General features: G+C 36.8%; 1 protein-coding gene across 1 annotated transcript in view; it reads right to left on the bottom strand.

The window, feature by feature from the left end:
- Positions 1-546: 546 nt before the first annotated feature.
- The window catches only part of KCNH8 (potassium voltage-gated channel subfamily H member 8), a 192,883-nt gene continuing 169,460 nt past the window's right edge, over positions 547-23,969 (bottom strand). Inside the window, exons 12-16 of the mRNA XM_059818632.1 lie at positions 20,335-20,373; positions 18,265-18,620; positions 14,231-14,337; positions 13,063-13,139; positions 547-1,257 (exon numbers count right to left, since the gene is read on the bottom strand). Coding sequence (XP_059674615.1) covers positions 547-1,257; positions 13,063-13,139; positions 14,231-14,337; positions 18,265-18,620; positions 20,335-20,373 — 1,290 coding nt within the window. The remainder of the gene's footprint in view (positions 1,258-13,062; positions 13,140-14,230; positions 14,338-18,264; positions 18,621-20,334; positions 20,374-23,969) is intronic.

Below are 23,969 nucleotides of genomic sequence, written 5' to 3'. Positions count from 1 at the left end.
GTTTCATTTACATGACAAATAACGTGCAACAACTAACCACTCTCTACCAGCTCTATTTGGTTGATTGTCTAGATGACATGCGGCGATAATTGTCCCTTTGCCTTCACAGAACTGACAAACAGACCAGCAGGACCCACGATCACCTGAAGCAAACAGTGCCATAGATATTGTTTGGGAACAACAGTCAGACACTCAGGGAGAACCTTTGCTTCGATGAACAAAAGCCACCCATGACAGGTCTTTTGTCCTAGACTTCCAGCTGCTCTGACCCTCAGGGTCTTTGGACTATCACAAACGTCTGCTAAACAGACCAGTAAGTTATATCTGTATACAAAATGCTTTTCAACATGCTGCTAGAATCTAGAAATTTTTTTTCTATAGTATGAACCAGAGATACCTTTTCTTACTTTCTATAAATCTGAATTTTCATGTTTGTAGGTCTCCATGATCGCCAGAGAAAAGGTTAAATAAAGCAGTCATGCAGTACTCTAAATTTAAAACTGGCAGCTGTGGAACAGGTTTTGAGTACCACTTCGTGGTTTCTCATTATACATCTATGGCTTGGTAATCTTTATCTTTAACATCCCTTGTGCTTGTCACAACGTTTATCGGGAAATCTGGGGTCTGTGCAGAAACTACTCCAGCTGTTCCTTCCACATCCCATGATCCTGGCAGGTTCTCAAGGCTCAGTGAGCTGATTGCTCCTTGGCTAAAGCTACCTTCCTCAGATCTGCTGGGGAGCACGAGGTGTAACGATGTCTCTGATGAAGAGCATACTGAAGAAGAAAGAGTTGCTGAAATAGACTGAAGAGGAGTCAAGGTAGTGTCTGAATGGGGAGAGGTGCATCTTAAAAACTGCAAATTGTCTTTCTGAATTACCTGATACTGGGAGGGGGAATTGTGAAGGCCTGTTGTGTAATAAAATTCACTGTCCACAGAATTCTGTAGGTTGGGTTCAGTTCTTTGGGGGCTGCTGCCTACAGAGGACAGATCTGTGTTCCAAATGTCACATAACGTGTTGCCACGACAAAGTTGTGCTTTGGTGCAAGTAAAGTTCCCAGCTTGCATGTGTGTGCAAGGTTGATGCATAGTCCAAGCCATTCGAGACTGCAGACTTTCCAGGGTAGGACTTCGAGATATGCTGTGCAAAGCGCAGAACCCTGGAGGCTTCTGGGATGTGAGCAAGTTCTCCAGTAGGTGCATCATGTTCTTCATATCCTTTCTTAATTGTGAGACTTCTTGAGTTAAAATTGTCACCTGTTATGGCAGGGCAAAATATCACAGTATTTATTTATGCAGTCATGCCCGAAATACACACATAGATGCCTTTTTTTCTTCTAACAATATCAGCTTTGATCTGTGGCACAGTGTCTTTACTTTAAAGAAATACGCTCTACTAATATACTTGTGGGAAATAGTCCATCCATCTACCTTACCACAGCTACATGTTACACTTCCTGTGGCATATTGAAACAATTGAAACAACTCAATAAAAATGTATGCTAGAAACACCATAGGCATAATTCGTCTGATTTTAAATGATATTCTGTATATAAAGAATGGCCTTAGGGTAAGAACTGAGATGATTTCCAGTGACAATATGACATCAATAGCTTCTTGATCAATAATTAAATATTTTAATGCATAAACCTTTTTTATTAACCTATTTTATACTGACGAATGACATAAAAATGAGGTCTTGTGAAATCTTGAAATACACATGTGAAATATACTGCTGTCTTCATAGTAAAATAAAAGAAACCCATACCTAAAGTTTTTGAATGCAAGTAGTAGTTACATGAAAATCTGGTGGAATACTACTAAAAAAAAAAAAAAGAAACTGGAAGCTCTAAAACCGACTTGCTACCTCTAAACATTTAAACCATATAAAAGTCTGTGAAACAGTTTGTTTCCATGTAGTTATGTTTGGGCTTGAAAGGTATTGCGTATAACACTGGCAGAGATAGTAATCCATAGCATAGATTACTCTGGCATGTGTGCAAAAAAAAGAATCATATTTTCTATTAGACCTTTTTTCTTTAATGCTGAAACCACTGATAGCATCCAATTAATTACATGAATCGCATGAAGTCTTTAATCCCCTCAAAATTGCTGTTTTGGGTGGGGATCAGATTGACAAGTTCTGAATTTGTGTTTTAAAGTAAATTGATACATGAACAATAATGGTGACATTTGTTAGGACATTACAAGGACATTTTGGGAAATGAAAATCCTAACTCAAACATAAAAGTCACCACTCACCATTTCAAATGTGTTTGTCTTTCCTTTTTCCTTCTTAAGGAAAAGTTTGTAGGAAGTTGAAATCAGTCAATTATTTTTAATAAAGAGAAATGAACCTATCAAAAGGTAGAAATGAACTTTGTCTCCATAGCAACTAATCAATCTATTTTAGGTCAAACCACTGTCATTACTGTTAAAATAGTGTTTCTCATACCAATGCTAGTGAGAATACTCTGTTAAAAAAAAAGACATAACTGCACATTTATCTTCAGAAGGATAAACCACCTGTCAAAAAGAAAAAAGGCTTATTCAGGGTGCCTTTCTTTGCTGTGAAGTAAAGACACCACTGATTAGGTGCCCTACACAGATTCATTTTCATGTAATCAGAAATAGAAATACAATTTTCATTTTTCTGACAGCATAGTTCCAAAGAAATCTGCTGAAAAGACATTTCAGGCTGTGTTTGACTGCGTTACTATAGGCACAATAATTATAAAGAAATTCTGAGTTAGAAGGGAAGTAGGAAGCTCCAGTACAGCTCCTATACATCTATTCATTTCTCTCCGAGCTAAGAGTTCAAACCCCTCGTATTGTTTAATAGTTTTGTAATGATCACACTACTCCTAGAAGGAAAATGCTTAAAGGGAGGAGGGTCTTGAGCGGCACATTACAGGATCTCTCTCTGCCTCTCTCTCCCCCTCTCTTTCTTTCTGCCTTGTTACCTGATTAAGTCATGCTAGACAGAAAATAGCCATGAGATCTTCTGCCAGCTGAGATTAAGCTTTGAATGCCTGGTAGCTCATTTGAACTTCAGTTAAGTGAGGGTTTAAAATAGATTAGGAAAGTGATCTGTGAACAGGCTTCCTGTGGGGTCAGAGCAGCCAGAGAAGGTTCTTGGTACTGTCGGACTGTAAGGAAACACACTGTGAGATTTCTGGATAAATCAACAATGCAAGAATTCTGTTGCTCCATTGGAAACTGGGACATGGCATTGCAAAACCTCCAAAAGCTTCTTTGGGAAAAAGGGGGGAGGACAACCAAGCCCATGGCTACCTTGATTCAGTGGTCATCAGTCCTTTTTTAGGATCATCACTGGCCTCTACTCCTTGCAGATAAAGCAATTTTGTTTTCTGCGCCTAATTTCCCAACTTGCATCCATTTTATAATGCTTTCTGCAGTCGTGCAGATAGGAACATTGATACTACCTTATGAGTATGCACTTACCCAAGCTATGAATGCTGTGTGAAAATATCTGCAACTTTAAAATATCTTGTTTGGCTTGGTACATGTTTTTCTCTTCCATTTCTGATTACTTAAAGGCTTTTTAAAAGTTTAATTATTCTTTAACATGTTTCCTTTGCTAATTCATTGAGACAATACAGCAAAAATCAGTACTTGTGATAGTCCTGAATTTCTGTTAATTACAACTTGCTGTAGTGCCCAGATACTATTTTTGATATATCAGCTAGCTCTTAGAGTGCTGTCTTCTCGTAAGCTTGCTCTCGCACAGTCATAGGAACTGACCTGATAAACCAGCCTTTGATGTACACTTCAACAGTGTCCAGTAGTATGATAGTTTAAGATCCAAAGTTTTTATGCCAAACTTCCTTAGAAATTGACCACTATCTAGTGAGATCTATTTGCACCAATACTGCTTGACAGATAGGCAAAGCAAATATGTAATTTTCTGGATCATTTAAAACCTTTTCTGGATTTTACAAACTGTTACTCTTACTGGATTAAACCTCCAATATCTGTACCAGCTACCTCTGTGTTATTACACTTACATACTTACATAGTATACTGTTACTGCGACTATAATAATAATACTACTATACTGTTTATGCTATCTTTTTTTACACCCTGCAGAGATTCTTGAGCAGATGCAAATAAACAGGTGTAACAGGGAACAGTTTTATCTATAACGTTAACAACTTCATAGTGCTCTGGAAAGTGCAAAAGAAGAGATTAAAAGCAGAAGAAATGTTAAGTCTATGAAACAGAAATTGAAAGCAGTACAGTTTCCTCCCGAGTGAAAGGACTGTTCGTTGCACGCTGGTAAGGCTATTCTCTTTTCAAGAGTTCAGTGATTATTGCTAGGCAATAGAGCTAGTTGTACAAATGGTTCCCGCTGAGCTAGGCAGACAGCTTTAAAATGACCTGTGAGATCACAAATATACTTGAAATGCTGCCTTAACAGTTTCTAGGACTTGAAAAAGATACTGCAATGTTTCCTGTTATAGAAACTGGGATTTATACAGATTTAGCTTGAATTAGTAAGAGGTGCTTCTCAGGCTGGTCAAAAGCAATGTGCTGGTACCTTTTTAGCAGAGTCTGTTATAAAGAATATCTTTCAAAACAGAGGTTAAAAAACTATATTTTTTTTAACATATGGGCTTTAATAATAATACTTTCTGATGCCCTGACCAATATGTTTTAGTAGTTGTATTTTGCATTTTCAAATTACTTCGACAGTTTCAGTAGAAAGAGTATTTTTCTTTACTACCAGTATCAAACTGTTGTGCAGTTTGAATACTTTGTTCCATGTAGTTCCGTGGTAATGGAGGTGATTGCATTTAAACCTTTCCATAAAAATGATGAAAAGCTCTATACAATGTAAGATGATGATGGTGGTTATTGCTTTGTTTAAATGGTATTGGGTGAACAGGTTTCTTTGGTTTTCCATTATATATTCCAGCATTTAGATTTTTTTTTTAATGTTAAATTTTCTACTAGAATGCCTCTCTCTCATCACTATTCCTGGAGAAACCTGGAATTAGCCCTTTTTTCCCTGATTAGAAAGCTAATAGAATACACTGCTATTTTTTTTTTTTTTCTCTGTGGTTTACTCCCTTTTGCAATTCAAACTTCACCTAGGCGTCTTTATACCATGACTCTTTCTGAACACCCAAAGAGGTGAAGAAGAAAACTTGGTCCTTGAGAAATGGAAGTTGCATTTTGGCAATGCAGAGAAACTACCTGGCTTGCACTGCAGATGGCAGCTTATCTATTCCCTTGCTTGGTGTTTCATTGCCTCTTCTATTCTGGTGCTTCATAAAGTCAAGGAGACTTTCAACCAGAATGATTTGTCTTTTGAGGCTCAGATTAACTAGCTGCTGATACTGTTTCCCAGTAAGTGCATTGTTGAATGAATGAAATGAGAACTGAGCTGAGACAGGCTTTTCTCTGATCATCAGCATCTCTGTGGTCATTGGTATTATGGTGACAGACATTTCTGATTTAATGGTACTTTAGAAATAAAGCTAGTTGCAGAAGAAAAAAAAATCCAGTGCAGCTAATCTGAGTTCAGATTAAATATGTAGGATTTGTGCAATGATATGATGGTTCAGTTTCAGTGAAATAAATCCAGAAATCTGGAAGGTTGTGAAATTTGCTTTATTGTGTAGAAGTTGAAGAAAATTTGCTGGTTTCTCTGCTGACTTGCTAGCCAGCTCTTGGGTAGTTCCAGGGCAACCAGTCTGTCTGGGTAAATTAGGGCACTAAGATTATTGCTATTAAACAAGTAAGGACAGAACAGAAAAATATAAAGGACTAGATAATTTAAGTGTATTGAAGTCAACAGGGCTTCCATGAAATTCAGTCTAGAAAAAGGGTTCCCAAACTGCAGTTCTAATAATAATTTGTGGCTCTTCATTGTTGGATGTGGATGCTGCCATCAGGTTGGCATAGAATTAGGACAGTGTCAGCATGATGGGGGCAATAAGAAAACCAGGTTTGGAAATTACTGCTTTGAGGACTTCAGAAAGTATCAGAGACAAACTGACTGACTAGCTACTGACTGGGAACAAATGGAGGATCATGGAAATCCCAGGTGACTGGGAGAAGAGAAACTGTTAATGTGTACTGTTGAAAGAAAGCCTGAGGTTGTATATATGATATCAGGCAAAAACATTAAGCAAACAATTTCTGTAAGTGCCTAAAAGAATAGTTAAAAGAGAACATGCAACATACATTTCTCAAGAATAAACCATGGCAAAACAATACAATTCTCTTCTTTAACTGAAAAGCTGGTTTAATAGATAAGAAGAAACTGTAGATGTAATATATATCTTGTCAGAAGACTACGCAGATATTACTGTCCACATGCCATTCTTCTAAACTAAGTAAGAAAATATGACTGAAATGTATACACCGTGAGTTGGATTCATACATGTTTGAAATGGTTTATGATCAATGGTTTGCTCTCATCCTGGGAGGACATTTCAAGCCATTCTTTTTAGCAGCCTATCCAGATCTGGTTTTATTTAATGTTTATTTTTAATGGCTAAATGGAATTCATGTTCAATTTAAATATTAGTAATATGAAATTCAACAAAGATAAATGTTAAACATTACATCTGAAACGAAAATGTCAGAGGCATGAATATAAGTATAATATTCTGGCTATGCAGAGTATTATAACAAAATATCTATGGAGTTTTGCTGAATCACACTTTGCAGGCATTAATCATGCTCCCAGGATATATCAACAGCATTTTTTTTAATTGGACACAGGAAGGGGATTCTCTTCACCAGGAATGGCTTAGGCTGGTGCAGCTTGAGATCATGTACTTTGTCAGTGACTTAAAAGATCTAACCAAAGACAATCTAAAAGAAAATGCTACCAATGAAGAATTTTAGAAAACGTGACAGGCAAAGACAGAATGAATTTGGTTTGTTGAGATCTGCTGCAACAGTATGTTTCCAGGGTAAATTGGTTTTAGAAGGAGAATGGCAGTCAGCTTTTTCCTGTATCTTCTAGGCATAAGAGAAAAAGCAGTGAACTTATATGCCAACAGAGATTTACATTTAGATGTTGGGAAAATAGATCTTTTCACTACAAGGTTTTGAAATGCCTATTAGAGAGTTAGCTGGATAATTGTCGTCATCTCTCATGGTAGTAATATTTTTTATTCAAATCTGAAGTCAGCTTTTGGTGCCCAGTTGATTTTCACACTGCATGGCTTGCTCTCTTGATTAATTTCTTTGTCTCAGGTGCCTTTCCACCAAGGAAAAGTGCAAGAGAGACACCACAGCATATACGACCTATGCCCTGTATGTGCTATATGTTCGGCTTAAAAAACAAAATTAACCTAAGCTTTAGAGCATCAGCCATATTTGTTACCTTCATCTGCCAACACCTATTAAGCTAACATTAAAAGAAAGAAAAAATTAGCTGGAAAGACTACTCTACAATCATCAAAATACAAGAGCAGAGGGAGAGACAAAACAACAACAAGGTAGGAGTTCTATGGAAATATGAATGTCAGTGCTAAAAGGGAAATATATTTTTACAAGTCTCAGTAGACAAAAATGTGTTTACTTGGTGTTTATGGTTTGGAAAGCTTTTATTTCTTAATACAAATAATACTAGGTTTTATGTCTTGACTTTTATGCTAAATTTACATAGCTAAAATCCAAAATGGATAAATTAGTCACAATTAGTTTTCATCATCAATAAATGTCATTAGTTCACTTTCTGCCACATTTTTCTTGATTGGAGGATGTTTTCCAAAGAAAAATATTGGGATAGCTTTGCTGCAAAATAATTTCTCTCATGTGATAATAGAGTTATGAGCTTGTTACAAAGAACATGTTTTCAATTACTGTAAGTCAGAGGAGTTCTTTATATGAGTTCTCAAGCTGCAAATTGAACTTCAACATTACATTCCCTATGTAAAACTGAAAGCCTGATTAACTTTGCTTTATGAAATGTTCTTCATTGGCACAGATTATAAAATGACTGTTTCCATTGTGTGCATATATTTTTAGTATTAAGGAATATGTTTTGCTTTAAAAAAATATGGTTTTTTTCCTGTCCTGAGAGGAGAATGAGATTGATTTTTGGCAGCTGGATGTGAAATATGTTTTAAATTTTCTCTGTTCTGAAGAAGTTCCAAATGCTTAGAGTGTTTTAAGTACTTGCTGTAAAAAACCTAAAATTAAAAATAGTTGAATTTCCACTAAGTGCTCCTACATGCAGCTAAATAGAAGGCAATTCTCTACTACAAAACCTGATCCTAATCATATTTCCTCATCTTTGTTTGTTTTTCAGTTGAGTGGGAGAAATATGAGTACTCTGTTCATTATACTGTTTTAGTACTGTAATTGTGGGGTCTATGGATGTGGTAAAGTATGAAATCAGCCCCCAAATTCTGCAGCTGAAGGAGGCTGCACTGGAGCTGGCTCACATATGGGAAAAACAGGGGACATGATAAAGAAATCTGAGTTTGTCTGCATGTACTGCACAAGATGTCCTGTATATCTGAGCATGAAATAGTGTACCTGTGTATTTGAATGGAGAACGTGTACGTGTACGCTCTGCAAATTACAGGAGATAAATAGTGACTAAAATTTGGGTATTTTCTTTTTTTTAACTGGTCTATGTTTTAAATAATTGAGGTTTGGGTTTTGCACGTTGAATCAAAATAGAAGTATTTCCATGCTTTTTTCATACAGATAGAGAGCTAAAAGTCTAGTAGGAAAATCTGCTTAGTGGTGTCCTGGTTTTACTTCTGGGCTCCTTAGTAGTTATGTGTGGTTGCACCAGGTAAATGGTGCCTCTGAAAAAATGCCGAATGTTTAGAAACACTCATCTGATCAGTCTTTGCATTGGAAAGACCAGGTTGGATGTACAGATCTCTGCAAAGGAAGGATGCATACCTGTAAGGCGGAAGACCTATTCCTAGATTCTCGCTCTGCCTAATTTGGAGCAGATCTTTGAATTAAGCTTTCCCCAGCTCAGAAAATATGCTATGCTGTTGGGTATTCAGTCACTTAATCTTGAAACTATTGCTTAAATAATTGCATTTTTACAGAAGCAAGAACCTGAACCTTAACTCTCTTGCCTGCCACATACTGAACTATAATGAAATTCATGTCTTTTTTTATTCAGTGATTATTTAGACTAAGTGGAATGGGCAAATAGGGTAGGAGATTAAGTAGTCTTTTTCCACTCCACCTTGCAATACTGAACTGGAGGGAACTTCCCTTTTATCAGCTTGGATCTCATTCAGGCTCAAAATGAGAAGTGAGGTTAGGTGAGGGAATGAAGAAGCTGGGTAACTGACAGAGCAGCCAAACCATGGAGCTATACAATAGGAATTTGGGGTGAGTTCAAGTTTCTCTCACATTGCCTAATAAAGTGGCAGTGCTGACTTTGGAGCCTACCCTCCTTAGAGGAAATCTGTGCATCCTAAGTTATTAGTCCTAACTTTAATACATAACAAACTCTGAGAAGTGAAATCAGGGCTCTTTCTTCTGTTAGTCCCATTTTTAGGTAAATGAACTTTCCTTTGAATTATGTAGTGAATGTCATATGCCTAAAATACTGCAAAGAGCTCCACTGGATATCTAAGCTGGGTATAGCTTGTTTTGTAGATATATCTCTGGGGTAAGTCTTTTGTGCTTTGCTTTGCTAAGAGCAGACTGTATCGAATGTCTGAATGGGAAGATGCATGTCTTTGTTCCCCCAACAAACAGCTGAAATGTTTTTAAGCTAACTAGTGAACTGTTGTAATACAATTGCCTTTCATGAAAGCACTTATTTTGGCATTTGTTGATTGACTTCTGATCTCTACTGGAAAATGTATTAATGATAATGTTTGCTGCTGTTGGCTACTTGTGACCTGTTTTCTCATATTTTCTTTTTCAGGAGGAGGTTTCATGTCTCTATAGAGAAGTTAATTTCTAACTCTGCTGGTATTTTAAATACCGCTAGCAGTCTGCTGCAGAGTCATTCATAATCTTCCATTAATGGTCATCATGGAGTGATGGAATGATGAAAGTGCTGGGTCTACAAGTGTTGTTCAATACTTAATGTAACAACAAAAAACCCAAGGAACAACTAGTGTATTCCAGCAAGGCTACTCAGGCTTATCTGGGTAAGTACCAAGTCAGTACTGTCAGTTCAGCAACTCCGTATGGGGCATGTTTGAATACATGTAGAATATGCAATTAAGCAGCCTTATAGTAATGCAGTTTTTTCAATGTAAATTTTGATCCATGGGAGGACTTGGAAGATACCAATCTGTCTCTGGGATCTGAGCCCAGAATGTTACCTATGAAATCTAAATCTACACCAGCTTAGAATTGCTCCTCATGCTGCTTTTTTATGTCCCAGTCTAATATTTGTCCATATTGTATGCCCATGCATTGTCACATTGTATTGAGAATTCTCACGTATATAAATGTTTCTATGTTTAAGACTCTTGCCTGGTCAGAATGCAGAATGCTGTTTTCTTTGCCTGGGGACTTCTTAGATAGAAAACAAAATATGAGCCTGGAAAGTAGAGTATACTCCTTCCCAGTACTGCAAGGCACCAACAACAATCTTCATCTTAAACATGCCTACACTAGCGTAGATGTACTCTATACAGCATAGAGTAAATTAATCTTAGAGATACTGCAAAGTCAAATATAAATATTCTCTTAGGTTCCTAGACTAAGTCTGGTGTGTTTTCTAGAGTGTAGGGTTTTCTATAATCATCCATGTAGCCTCATGTAGCTCTATAATCTTCTATAAGTTCTATGAAGTTCTGTAATCAAAGGTATCTTTCTCTGCCATTACTGAACAGTAAGTACAACTATTTCCAGATTTTTTTCAACATTATTGTTTTATTTAGATCTTCTGTTGCATTATTATTAATGTCATTTTATCACTAACCAGGCTAGATATAAATCAATTCAGGTGTTGCCAAAAGATGTCTGAACCTACCAAAACCTTGTTTGGTTTCCAGTTTTAGTACTTAGCACTCCGTATTGGTGCAGGCCCCAGTCAGTTACGCAGTGTGAAAACAAATTCTGTCTCACACACCAAGCTAGCAAGACTCCAGAAGTTGGTGTACTCTTTTTAAATCTCCAGAGATTCTTGTCCTCTTACTTACAGGACTCCTAATACCTGCTCAACAGACAGAGACTACAGATGAACCCACTTCTGTCACACTCCTGTGGAAAGAATAGAAAGACCTGCTGGAGATGACTTCTTTTTGTCTGACAACCTAATGGTTGACTTGTTTAATCAAGAATTAGTGGTTCAAATCTGTCTCCGTTCCAGGAGAGACTGCAGAATTCTTGGGAGGTAAGCACCTCTTATTTCAATTGAAGTCTCACAGGTAGCATACTATGTGAAAAAATGGACTGATCCCCCCCTCCTCAATTTTAAAATAGAAGAGTGAACCATATTCAGAACAGTGAAATGTTTGTCTCTGGATTTTGGATCCTGTTTCCCTGTGTGGAAACTTCAGTGTTTTACTGCATGTGGTCACATTTCCTTTTTTATGTTAGTGTGAGCAAGCCAGTTGCAAAACATTTTGTTCAGATATTGTTAGCAGGGAAATATGAAGATTGAGCATGGAGGGAAATGACCTTCTTCATGGTTTTTTTTTTTCTTCTTCTTTTGTTTAACATACTGCCCTGCTCCAAGATTTATTTATTGCTTTTCACTAGAAAAGCAATGACAAGCCCAGAACTATTGCAGTTGAAATGTTTGGTTAATCCACAAGATGCCTGCCTTAGCACATCTGCCACCATGATGTATTTTCCAATTGCCTCCTGCAGATAACCATGTAATACATCTTTATCTTTTAAAAATACCTGTCCTTTTCAAAGTCAAAAGGGATGAATCAATATGACTTGTCTGTTTCAAAAGTGTTATATAAGAAATATAATTTTCTATCATAATAGTGTTGTCAGTGAACATATCTTGGAGATATTTTTGAGTTCTTTGACCAAGCCTTATAAAAAACTGTAGTCAATGGGGCATGAGACTTTTGTCTGAACTCTACAGTTTGACATACAAATGAGGTGATGCATTCATAGTGACTAACTAACCATGCATGCACTCTTAGCGCAGGACATTTAAGTTATCTGACCAAGTTAGCCTGACTGAGGATGAAAGAGGTTTACAAGCCCAATACTTCATATATGGAAATAAAGAATAACTGGATTAAGTGTACACAATATAGAAGGAAAACTAAAATAAAACTAGACATTTCTGGTAACCAAAGAGATCAGGAAAAAAGAAGTGAAACTTCTGGTGGACTTATTTAAATGTTTCCTCATGTGGAATCATAAGAAGTTGTCTCTAATCTATTCCTACTGAACAATAGAGTATGCTGGGAACAGATACTGGTCTTGCAGTATAAGTCTGAGGTTAAAGTCTGATGCTTTCATCTTGTTAGCTGAAGTACTTCAGTGGCTGACTATATGACACAGTTTAGCCAGAGAGCATCTCCTCTTCAGTGTCAGATTGATAGTTGATTACAGGTTTGAAGTTATTAGAAGGGAAGAATAGAAAGCACCACTGAACAATATTGACCCTGCATTCCTCAGGTCATATTGCTTGAGCAGCAATGGATGAACTTCTGTTTCATTCTAAATAGGCACTGGTAAAGTGATTTGAAATGTTTGATGTGAATTTGAACATGACTGGCTTTGCGTTTCTTTCAAGGAAATTCTCCAAAAGCATAGCATTCACCAAAACAAGAAAAATTGGAAGAAGGGGCTTGGGGAAAGAATGAGAGGAAAGAGAGAAACAGAAGCATATACAGAAGAGGATAAATCCTAAGAAAATTAGATACACTAACTATGCTGAACTCACTTTGTTTGTAGCTCTAGCACATGACACAAACTTTTATATAGCTTTCATGTAGAAAATTAATCTGGGAGTTACAAGCCCCAAACTGCCCTAAATGTAGGAAGCCCATCCAGTTTTGCAAACTCATTTATCACACCTTTATCATATTCCCAAGTTTTCTGAGTTTTCTCCAGGATTCCTTAAATCATTGTTAATATCCTCCAACCCCCACAAAAGTTTGTTACCTCATTATTAAGCTTGCTGATCTGCTGTTTGGTCTCTTCTGCTTTGATAACCAGCACAGCAGCACCAATTTCGGTCTCTGAAAATAATTCAAATGCATGTAAATGAGAGAAGTATAATAACTTGGAAACAGCAATGCTATTCTTGCACTTATCCAATGCTTTAAATTTAAACCTAGTTTGCACATGGGTTGAATGAAAATAAAATCTTGTGTTTAATGTTCAGTGTATAATGTGTATGAAAAGTGTGACAAATCTGCTCTCTTCAGTCTGAACCTGAAAGGACTAAAAGCGACAACCCTGATGCCAACCATGACACATGTCAATTGTTTTTAAAAATCAGAGATACAATTAAGCTTCTATTATTATTTTTCTGTTTGGCTTTAAGAGGAACAAAATGTGTCCTAATAGCCTCCATGCAAAAGGGACATAACTATGTGAGGACTGTTTACTTGTAACAGAGGGGATGTTGGAAACAGTCTGAGCTGTGCTAGTTGTGTCACATCAGTATTAGTCCACCAGTCTCCCCTCAGTCTCTGGTTTTTTTTGGTTTTTTTGTTTTTTTTTTTTTTCTCTCTCTCCATGTTGATATGCTCTGTTCCTCTGTGGTGCTATTTTATCAACCTTTTCAGAGTATAGGTCATTTAAAGCTTCCTAAAACCTCTTGCTATTCAAGGTTTTCACTCTTTTACTTCTAAAAATCCAGGTACTTCCATACACCTCCATGTCTGTAAATATCTTTAACAAAAATTGAGGGCCAAGTTTGCATATAGCTCTTTATGAATTGTTGTGGGTTTTTTTTTTTTTTTTTTAATTTGGTATTAGAGTGTTTTTATCTTGAATTTTGTCCTTGTGTTCAGTACCTTACATGCCCAAAGATTTGGGAGCATGAGGCTCCTGGATGATCCTATAATACTGCTGGTAAAATATAATGCATGAAAATACAGTACTCTTTGCAAGATATTTTACCATGACTGTCTGTTAGCAGGAAAACAGCAAATGGCCTTCAGGACCCTGTTGTATTTTTCTATAGTACCAATTATGGTGCTGAAAGTACAGATATATGTTAAATCCATTTATGCCACTTCTGAGAGTCAAAGAAACAAAGGGGAACAAAACCAGTTATGAAAACTGTTTTCTCTGAAGGGTGATTTTCCCAGGCAAAACTCACCTCCAATTGTAGGAGATAACCTGGATTCGTGCCTGAGCTGATCAGAGCTGAAGTCAAAGGTTTGGCTTTCCTCATTACGGTTTCCATCTTCAATCCCATCAACAATTCTGTTGAGAAAAGTAGGAGTGATGGAGCAGTTTGATAAACAGTATCATAAATATCATATTCATAATTATGTTGTCAAAATTACTCCTAAAGGGCACATTTTTAAGCAATGGTAAATTTTGCACAACATTAAGGTTAGAGAAAAGTAAAACCTGTTATATTGGTATAACTTCTTGTGAGTCACTGAAGTTTAAACTTACTGTTAGAGGAAGGAATGTGAGGCCAAACATAATTAACTGAAGTTTCAAAACTTTCATGACTTCTGTGGTATTATCTGGGTCCTATCAAAACCTGTATTGAATATAGTTTGTTTTTCATATCTGAGGTAATCTGTGGTCATTCTTTCTTCTACACAAACTAAAGATGCTTCACTATGCTCTTGTGAAGTTTAAACCCCCCTGCACATAACAGTCAGACTCCTATATTAAGCTTACTTAGGCAGAGACTAAGCCTGAACATAATCTATTTATGAAAGCATCTCTGTAAACCACAGTCAAAAGTGTTGTTGCCATGCAAATAGCCATTCTCAAATTCAGTTAAAACTAACTAGCTGAGACAGAGCAATCTTGTTTGCAAATTGGGTATAGGAACCTGTGTAGACCAGCCTGCAATGTCCCAGTTACATTAGTATTGGTTTTGGATCTAGGTACTAGAAAAGGCATTTTTGTCAGTTCTACTCATGCATTGCAGTTGACCTCCAATTTCCAGTGTCAAGAAATCCAAAGAAAAAAAAAATGAAACATTTTATACAATAATCAAGTGCTGCACACAAAGAATAGAAAACTGGTATCAGGTGGAGGAATCAATACACATTATTAAAAATATATAATTATGAATATTTTTTGTTCTCATTTATAATAAATTGTGCTATAAAGGGAACTGTTGATGAAAGTGACTCAGTTGATGAAAAGGACTCAGAAAACTGCCAATTGACAGACGTGGAGCATCAGTTTCTTGTTTTGTCCAGGCACAAGATTCAGAATTTGTCTTACAGTAGGCAGATGAGTTAAATAGTAATCTGGAAGGGCTAAAGCAGGTACAGTTTTTGGCCTCTCTGTCAATGGTGTTAACTGTGATGATGGAAATTAGACTTTCCATCTAATAAGGATATTCTCAAGCAGACTTCTTGACTGGAAATATTTGGAAAAAGGATGAACAGACAACACAAAGATATCTGTGATGTATTTGGCTTGGAAGACCCATGTAACGTAGAGTTCTGTGTCATCTCTGAGTGTTCATGATGCCAGTTGGATGTTATTAAACTTCACTCTAATCTTAACTAATGTCTGGGAGGAGATGAGACTCCAATGTGGAACTTGAGCTGCTCTGGCCTATGCTATTATCTACAGCTGAAAACCTGAATGATTACTTTGTTTGAAATTTGCTATAAAACCTATTTAATGTCATCTGGCCTCACTGCTTCAAAAAGCAAATTTTAAACACTCATATCACTTTTGCAGAGATTTCTAATTATATAAAATGCTAACATTTTAACTGCCTTTAAAGAACACAGGGGAAAACGTACTCAGACGTGACTTGGAATTTATAGATGTTATATTCTTTAAAGTGTTTAAAGATTCAGACTAAAAAGAACCCATATTATCAAAAATAGCTAGTTCTGGAGAGCCAAAAGACAGGCTTCTATGTGGGAAATATGTAATGGGCAAGATGCTTATTCATATACAAGGAACTGGCTGTGGAGCAACATAATCTAGTGAGTTGAAAACATGAGGGGACAAAAGTAATTGGTAAGTCTCACCCCTTTCTGAATTAGCTATTGTACAGCTCTGAATTTTCTCCTGAAAACAGACACCTCCACTCCTAGAAGCCAAAAAGTCAGGAAAGATTAACATGTGATGTCTTCTATCCAGCCAGTCAGGGCTTGAGTGCAGTCGTCCATGTGGGTCTGAGGAGATTTAAATGCATAAATGCCTCCTCCCAGGGCTGCCTTTATTATCACTTACACTTTCTTCCTTTTGATGCTCTTCTACTTCATAGGCAGTACCCAAAAAGTGATTGGGAAGACTATGACTGTATCCTAGAAGTTAAGATGTGGGCTTCTATTCCTTGCGCCAAGAACTATTCAAATATTTTACCCAGCCTCTGTGATTTATTACCTTCACTGTGGTGTACAAGGAAAGAACCTGAAGCACTAGTGAAGAGTTCTGGTTGGCTTAGTCTAGGGAACATCCACAGTTGAACAAGCTTCTTAAGCAAAGTATATTCTCTTGACAAAGTGTGCTTATACACCTCGCAACTGCACTGACCAGACATTTCAACCAGAGTATTGCCTTCCCCTTACACTGCTGTCCAACAGCAAACACAAGCAAGGATCTTAATTAAGGTTTTATTTTCTCTTTAATACTTAATAAGAAACATTTAAGACTCTTTTTAAAGTGGTTTTAACTTGTCAGTTTAAATGTTCTGATAATACAAACTCATTTTGGGAAATAATATGAAAGTATTTTGGCTGGAAAACAAAGTCTGAAAAACACATGTCTTGGGCCAATTTTCCAGCCTATTAACAGGATTATTCTGCAGTTACAAAATTATGAATGGAAATAGGAAATAATAATATATGTAACAACACTTGTTTCACATTTGCTCTTGCAGCCTTGGGTGCCGATGTCTGGCTGCATATGTTCAGAACAATAATGAGCGAGATTACATTTCAGCAGAAAATGTGAAAAGTAGCTTTCCCCTGAATTACCTACCACTTGTTATGCAAATGATAATAACCTTTAATCATACCTGACCTGAACCAAATTCATATGAGATCTATGAACGAAATGAGAAGATATCCACTATGCTTTTCAATTTTGGTAGTGTAGAAGCTGGTTTTCTGCACATTATTTTCCCTTACATTAACAAAGCTAAAATCAGTTTGTATCCTGCTCCTATTTGAAATGTAACTGTACTGATCAAATATATGATGAGAGGGAAAGATTTCTATATAGTCTTCCATGTCCTTTTTTATGATTGCATCCCTAGTGCAGGTGCCTTGACAGAGCTAACAAATATTGGTCAAGCTGTGGCTATTTCATGTTTGCAATGGCAAGTTGCTGAAACTGCCACTCTGCCGCTAGTGAATAAAGGAAGTTCTTGAACGTGTAAAATACTTCAAATTACAGAAGCCAAAATTTGAACTGGAAAATCAACTGCTGCAGCTCCTCATATGTGAAAAAGTGATCGTGATTTCTGTAAAGAACTGATCCCAAAACTCTTGGTCAATAGTTAACTATTACATTGCAGCAATTTAGAAATAAGATACATAAATCACCTTACAGATAAAATACAAGTAAAATTTTAAAATACTTAAGATTATGCACTAATAATACCACAATAAACTATTATATGACTCTTCTTTATGTCAAAAGTCACAGCAAAACAGATTTTCTCAACTCTGTATTTACTCTGTACCTAACTTGCATTATCAGGTTTCCTTTCTCTAGTGTGAAAACAGCTCTAAATATTTTCTAAAATTGCTAGGTGATAGTTTTCCATTATAGTCCTCTACTCCAGTAATTTTTTCATTTGCACAGCTATGCTGTATTATCATCTACATGCTTTCTAAATTGCTGTCTCTCTGATGGACTCAGAATGTTTCACAGTGCTATTGTGGGAATACATATTATTATAGATGGACAAAATGATACCATAAAGCCAGACTTTTCAAATAGTCATTTTCATAATTGCTCAATACTTTCCCTTTTACTGGCAGAAATACTTTATTTTGCAATAAAGTCCTAAAGTCATAATATTCTGCACAGTATGTAATACTTCCTACAATAAGAGGACTTTTCCTTCTCTGTGGAATGAACAAAAGTATCAACTATTAAAGAAAAGGAAATATTTTGTAGTGTTACAATCACGATATTTTTAATAAGAGTTACATGATAGAAAAGAAGAAAACTGTTCATAACTATTACCTTGGGCTCAGGTCAGGTGGACCACTGGTGGTCAGTGCTGAAAGGTGTAACTTAAGGTTTTTCTCCTTCCTTCTGGAGTAGTAATGGAGCTCCGTTTCGTGTTTGGTTCTTGAGGGGTTTGAACTGCAAGCACGGATGGGTGAATGAAAGGGCACCGTTCCGGAAGCCAACTGCTTCAAGTTTCTTCCTAGGTGGCTTTTATTGCTTCCAGCCTTCTTCTGCTGAGAGCAATTTGTGCTTCTTGTATGGATTGGTGAAAGGGTGCTGCTCTCTTCTTCTCCCTCCTCATCCTCATCTTCATCTTCCACAATTGAAGGGAGTCTCTTCTTTATATTTCCATTTCCCTTGAGCTCTGTCTAAAATAGCAGATAATACATAGTAGCATAAAATTCAGAGCCTGATGTTGCAGAAACACAATTTATTCTGGTGTTCATCCTGGAACAAACCCAGATCTAGCACAGCTTTCATTTCTCATTAGAGATAGTTCTTTGGAACTCTTCCATAGCTTCCCTCTTCAACTGTGGCTATATATGCGTACGTAAGAAAAATACAAATTAAAAAAGGTCACTAGCGACATAGCTAGTGAACTCACTGCAATATATTTTGTTACCAAGAAAGATTATATGACTAATTCTTACGAGCCATGTGCCATATGTACATTTGAGTAGATTAATCTTGCTTTACTGAGGCATTATTTTTTTTGAATATTACACTTTCAGTCTCATGGTGGACCAAGGTAAAGAACTGAGGCTAGTTATTCATATAATTACATATTTTCATATGCAATCATTTTTAATGTATAAATAACATTTACACCAGTTCAGCTCAAGCCCGAATGTCCTCTGTATCTTTCTTAGTTGTTGTAACTGAAATCACTGCTGGGGTAGTAGGCAGATTTTTCAGTTTACACAAAGTCCCGTTAACGCACCAGTGGTGTGACAGTGTCAACTTCAGAACTGAATCATCGAAAAGCAGAGCTACATCTGTTTTTTAAAAAGAGCAATTTGAATGCTTGCTGTTGGAACCAAGGCAATTTAGAGGCAACATAGATCTGGGTTCTATACTTTATGTACTAATTAAAGCACAGTGTAAGAGAGCAACGTATTGTTTGTTATTGTTTCATGGTAACAAAATATACTGGTCGTGAGTGCTGAGATATGCCAACATGGAGCTCATGTCAGGATCAGGCCATAACTCAAAAATAGTTCCATTTATTCCCATGGTACAACTTACTGTATTTATTGGTAGTAGGTGAATGGATGAAGGCAGAATCAGGTTCCAGGTAAAATTAACAAAGTCCACACATCTCAGTGAATAGTACAGCCAAATGTAACTTCATGGTTTCAGAAAAGGTTGCTATTGAATTCTTTTCAGGCTACTCCTCTTAAGCAGGCTTGATTAAGGCACTGTTAACTTTAGCTAGAAAAGCTCAGATGAGCTTGTATAAAATTTCCCACATTCAGGCTAAGTAAGATTGAGTGGGTGAAAATGCAGATTTGGGAATTTATCCAAATGTTCTAAGCCCCTATTAGTATCTGTCTAAATGTTTTGCAGCATGGGTTAATTTTGCTGTGAGCTACAGCACACTTCCATTGAGTGAGTGCTTTTCTTTCTTTTAGTATACATTGACAGATTTTGTGAACTAGGTCCTTTCCATCTGAGATGTATGAAAAGGTAAGAATTTAAAACAGTAGTAAAAGACCTGTCTATACAAAATATAATAGCCTTGTTGTAACCATAATAGTCATCTGAAGTCTGTCATGATGATCAAATTCTACAGGACCCGATGCAGTCTATACCCTACAGAGAATGAGCGTTACCCATATTCAAAACTTTGGCCTGGGTAACCATGCAGGTGTGTAGTAGGATATCCAAATCCAGCACCTGGAAGAAAAGGTCATAAGCTGTTACTCATAAAATGGACAGTGGCAGAACTGTCTGCAGGATACTATTTAAAGTCTCATTCTGAAACCATGGAAGTGAGTTGGAGTTTTTCCAGCTTTGCTCCGGCTATAACTGTGTGCATGTTTCAAAGTCAAGCTTGGCATATTTAAAACGTGACTAACATACCTGAGATAGCGTAGACTTGTTTGATAATTTTGATATTACCTGAAAAAAACAAAACAAAACAAAGAAGTAGCAAATATGTGCATCTGCACAGTATTGGCTTCCAAGAGCATACAAACATCTAAACCAAAACACTTATGTTGATACAAGAAAAGAATCTGATGATAAAACAGCTGTATTAAATTAAATGGTGACATAGCACAGAACTAAGGACACTCCTTAGAAACAGATGCTGTGAGAACAAAAAAACCTTGTTTTATTTTTATTAAAAAGATAGTTCCTGCAAAAATGACATTTTACTTTAATAAAAAGTTGGGTCAAGGCTCCAAACCTATGAATGAATGTAGATGGGTGAATGTATGCCTGGTGGGTTTCAGTGCTAGTTTGATGGAATCCCATGCAGAAACAGGGCTCTGCTTTGGCCCTACCTCTTTGTAGCTTTTGCTCCTGTGCCAGCCTAGTCCTTACATGTAGATGATCTAACTAACTGTAACATCTTTGGGGAATTTCCAAAGGCAGTGATGGGACTGAAGCAAGTAGGACCAATATAATCCTGAGGGAGATACGTGCCTAAGAGCTATTCAAGGCCATGACAATTTCCCTTCTTGCATTAAACAGAAAGCAAAACAAAAGAAAAGGAAGAATGAAAAATCATGCAAGTTTAATGTGTAACTACTTCCAATAAAATCCACTGCAACTGCTGAATAATATCTGTTATGAACTTTGTTGTTTATTTGAATGTCCACAAGGTCTGCAAGTCTCTGACAGCCTACATGCTGTATTTATAGGAAAATTTTAGTCTGCCTGGTAGAATTTTCAGAAGTGATTTTCAGCTTTCTTAAACCCACTTGTCAATATAAAAAGTGCCTAACACCCATCAATTTTAAATTCGTAGCATCAATTTATTTTTCTCCAAACTCAGGTAGAAGTTGTTAAGCCTTTCTGGAAGTCATTGGGACTCCCTAGTTTGTTTGATAAGTCTTCCAAACTCCTAAATACACAAATTTTAGGCACAGATTTGGAAAAAATAATTATGGTGGTTTTTTTTTTCTTTTTTTTTTTCTTCTTCACAAGTCTTTTGGGGTAACCAGAAAACTGTTTTGTAGTTGCTTATAAAAGTGAGGGTACTAGTAGTGGTATAATATACAAATACACAATATTTAACTTTGTGTAATCAGAAATCCTGCTCCACAACAGCCAAGCCAGTAGCAGGTGTATCAATAAATTTAGCAATAACACTCTAATAACTGCCAGACAGAACAACTGCAATAATTAGGCTATGTAAATAAAATAACTGCTGTGTTCTTTCTGAGTTAGATAAAGTGCTAGATGATATTAGCAAAGGATGAGATCTCAGATACTGAAATCTCTCAGCTTGCAATGTAATCTATGCTAATTGAAGAAACACCATCTCCTTCAAGATTCAGGAGAACAGGAAACTGGAAATGTACTAAAATATTAAAGTCAGAATTAGTAAATATTAATGGCCTATTTTGCACATATGTTTAAGAAGATTAATTTACAATAGTGCCCAGAATTTTGTGACATCTGTTTGTTTGGTTTCCTGGCACAGGTGCAGTATGAATGTTAAAGATCTTAGAAAGTACGAATTTGCCTGATGAAGGCTTTAGAAGTGACTTGTCATTTGTAGTTTGTAATGCAGGTGAAGTTTTTTCCTCACTACTTTTTTTCCTCCTGAGCACATGTGTTAATCCTGATTGTACATCTTGACAACAGAGGCAGAGAAATCCTTATATGGGTGTCTCCTAGATAGCCTGGTGGTGTTTCCCACAGCTCTGCTGGAGCCTTTCAGCTGGGATGGACTTTCAGCTTCATGACCAGTTGTGAGCAGTGTTCCCCGGCTGCCAGGGCCACTCGCTCCGCTGCCCATCAACACAGCAGCCACAGCCACCCATCGGTCCTCTGCTCTCAGCGTTACCCTTGCCGGTCACCGCAGCAGGGAGAAACTGGCTGCAGAGGAAATGGGGGCAGCAGCAGCACTTTGTTGCCTTATGACCTTACCAACAGAAAGGTAAAGGGATTTTTTGAAGGCAGGTTGGTTTCTGCAGGGAGGGGAAGTAGTGTGTCCTTGGGAGGAAGGGTAGCAGAAAAGGATAGGTATGAACAGGGAGCAGGGACCTGAGAAACTACTCATCAGACTTTCTTCTTTCATTTCCCCAAACTGACCCCTTTAGCCCCCTGAGGACAGTTTCAGTCTGGGTAGGCTGATACTTTTAGATAAACTCTAGACCTATAAACTATTTTTTCCATAGCATAGAAACCACAGTAAAGAACGTTGTAATTGCTTCTGTATTAATACACTGCAGCCACGTTTATTGCTTGTAACTTTGAACACTGTATCTTGCACACATACAACAGGGGCCTGGACTTCATGGCTTGGTAGTTGAAAGTTGGTATAAGAAACTATAATTAAGCTCTGAGCAGAGAGAATTCTCAAGAGTTTGGCATTTAAACCTCCTCCAGCAACTCCCTTCTCTGTCTCCCTGAAAATATACCATTCTCAAAGAGAAAAAGGAAAGATAAGAACAAGGACAAAGCCAGTCAAAGGGCAGTAAATTTAAAGACCTCACCATACAGAGAGATTTATCTCTGTAAAAACGTAGTGTCAGAATAAATAATTATGAAGTGCTGTCCTAGTTTGTGATCTGCTGAAACCTTTTATTTAGGGCAACACACTGGTGTAGCCTTCTATAAAATGCTTTTTTTTCTTATGCAAAAAGAAGAAGGATGCAAAATAGCTCACATTCTAGTCTTTTAAAATGAAGAACAACTTTTAAAGGATAAAGGCTCCTGAAAGAAAAACATGGGTATTTCCCCTGCCATGTGTTAGGGAAAAAACAAAAAGACTGACGTTAGCATGAGTTGTGTGAAATACTGTCAAAGGGTCTAATTCAATTTTTAATTTCAGCCCTGGTGTCTCCTTATGTCTTGTGAAACCAGCTATTACATTTAATTTCACAGAATAAAACAATAATAGATCAGGTACTAAAAGCAGACTCATACAGAATTCTTCCCTGCACATAATGTCAAATCTATAATCTTGTAATCGTTTAACATGTCACTATACAGAGCTTAAAAATTTAGTAATCTTTATCATTGCTTATTATAAGCACAAAAAGAACATTTCCCTATCTGAAAACACTGGTGGTTTGCTGTTGAAAGCCAGTGATCTGAAGATTTTTCTAGGGTCAAGAGACAGTAGTCTTTAATAGAAGAATCTCTACCAGGAATTGCGTCCAAACTAGGTAATTAGCTGTACAGTAATTCAAGATGAATTCCAATTATAAAACCCTAAAAAGAGAAATATAGCGATGCAGCTAAATTTGGGGTTAATACATTAAATGCCTGGGTAAGTAAATGTGCAATTTTGGGCTCAAAAGAGTATTACCAGCTTTTACTGGCCCGATTCCTGGTGCTTTCGTGGGAAGTAGGAACAAAAATAGAAACATAATTTCAGTGATTTGCCTGTAACTCTTGGGTCCTAAAATATATTAATAATTCCTTCTATCTGAGGAGTCAAAAGGATAAAATACACTTTCAGGAAAGGATTTGAAATCAAACTAGAATTGCAATGTTCTCAGTCAGCATTTGGAAATAGGAAAAACCCATTTAGGAGC

The sequence above is a fragment of the Gavia stellata genome, chromosome 6, assembly GCF_030936135.1.
Source record: "Gavia stellata isolate bGavSte3 chromosome 6, bGavSte3.hap2, whole genome shotgun sequence".
Taxonomy (NCBI): domain Eukaryota; kingdom Metazoa; phylum Chordata; class Aves; order Gaviiformes; family Gaviidae; genus Gavia; species Gavia stellata.
Note: the sequence above shows the minus strand (reverse complement) of the source record. Positions and strands in the feature narration are given on the sequence as shown.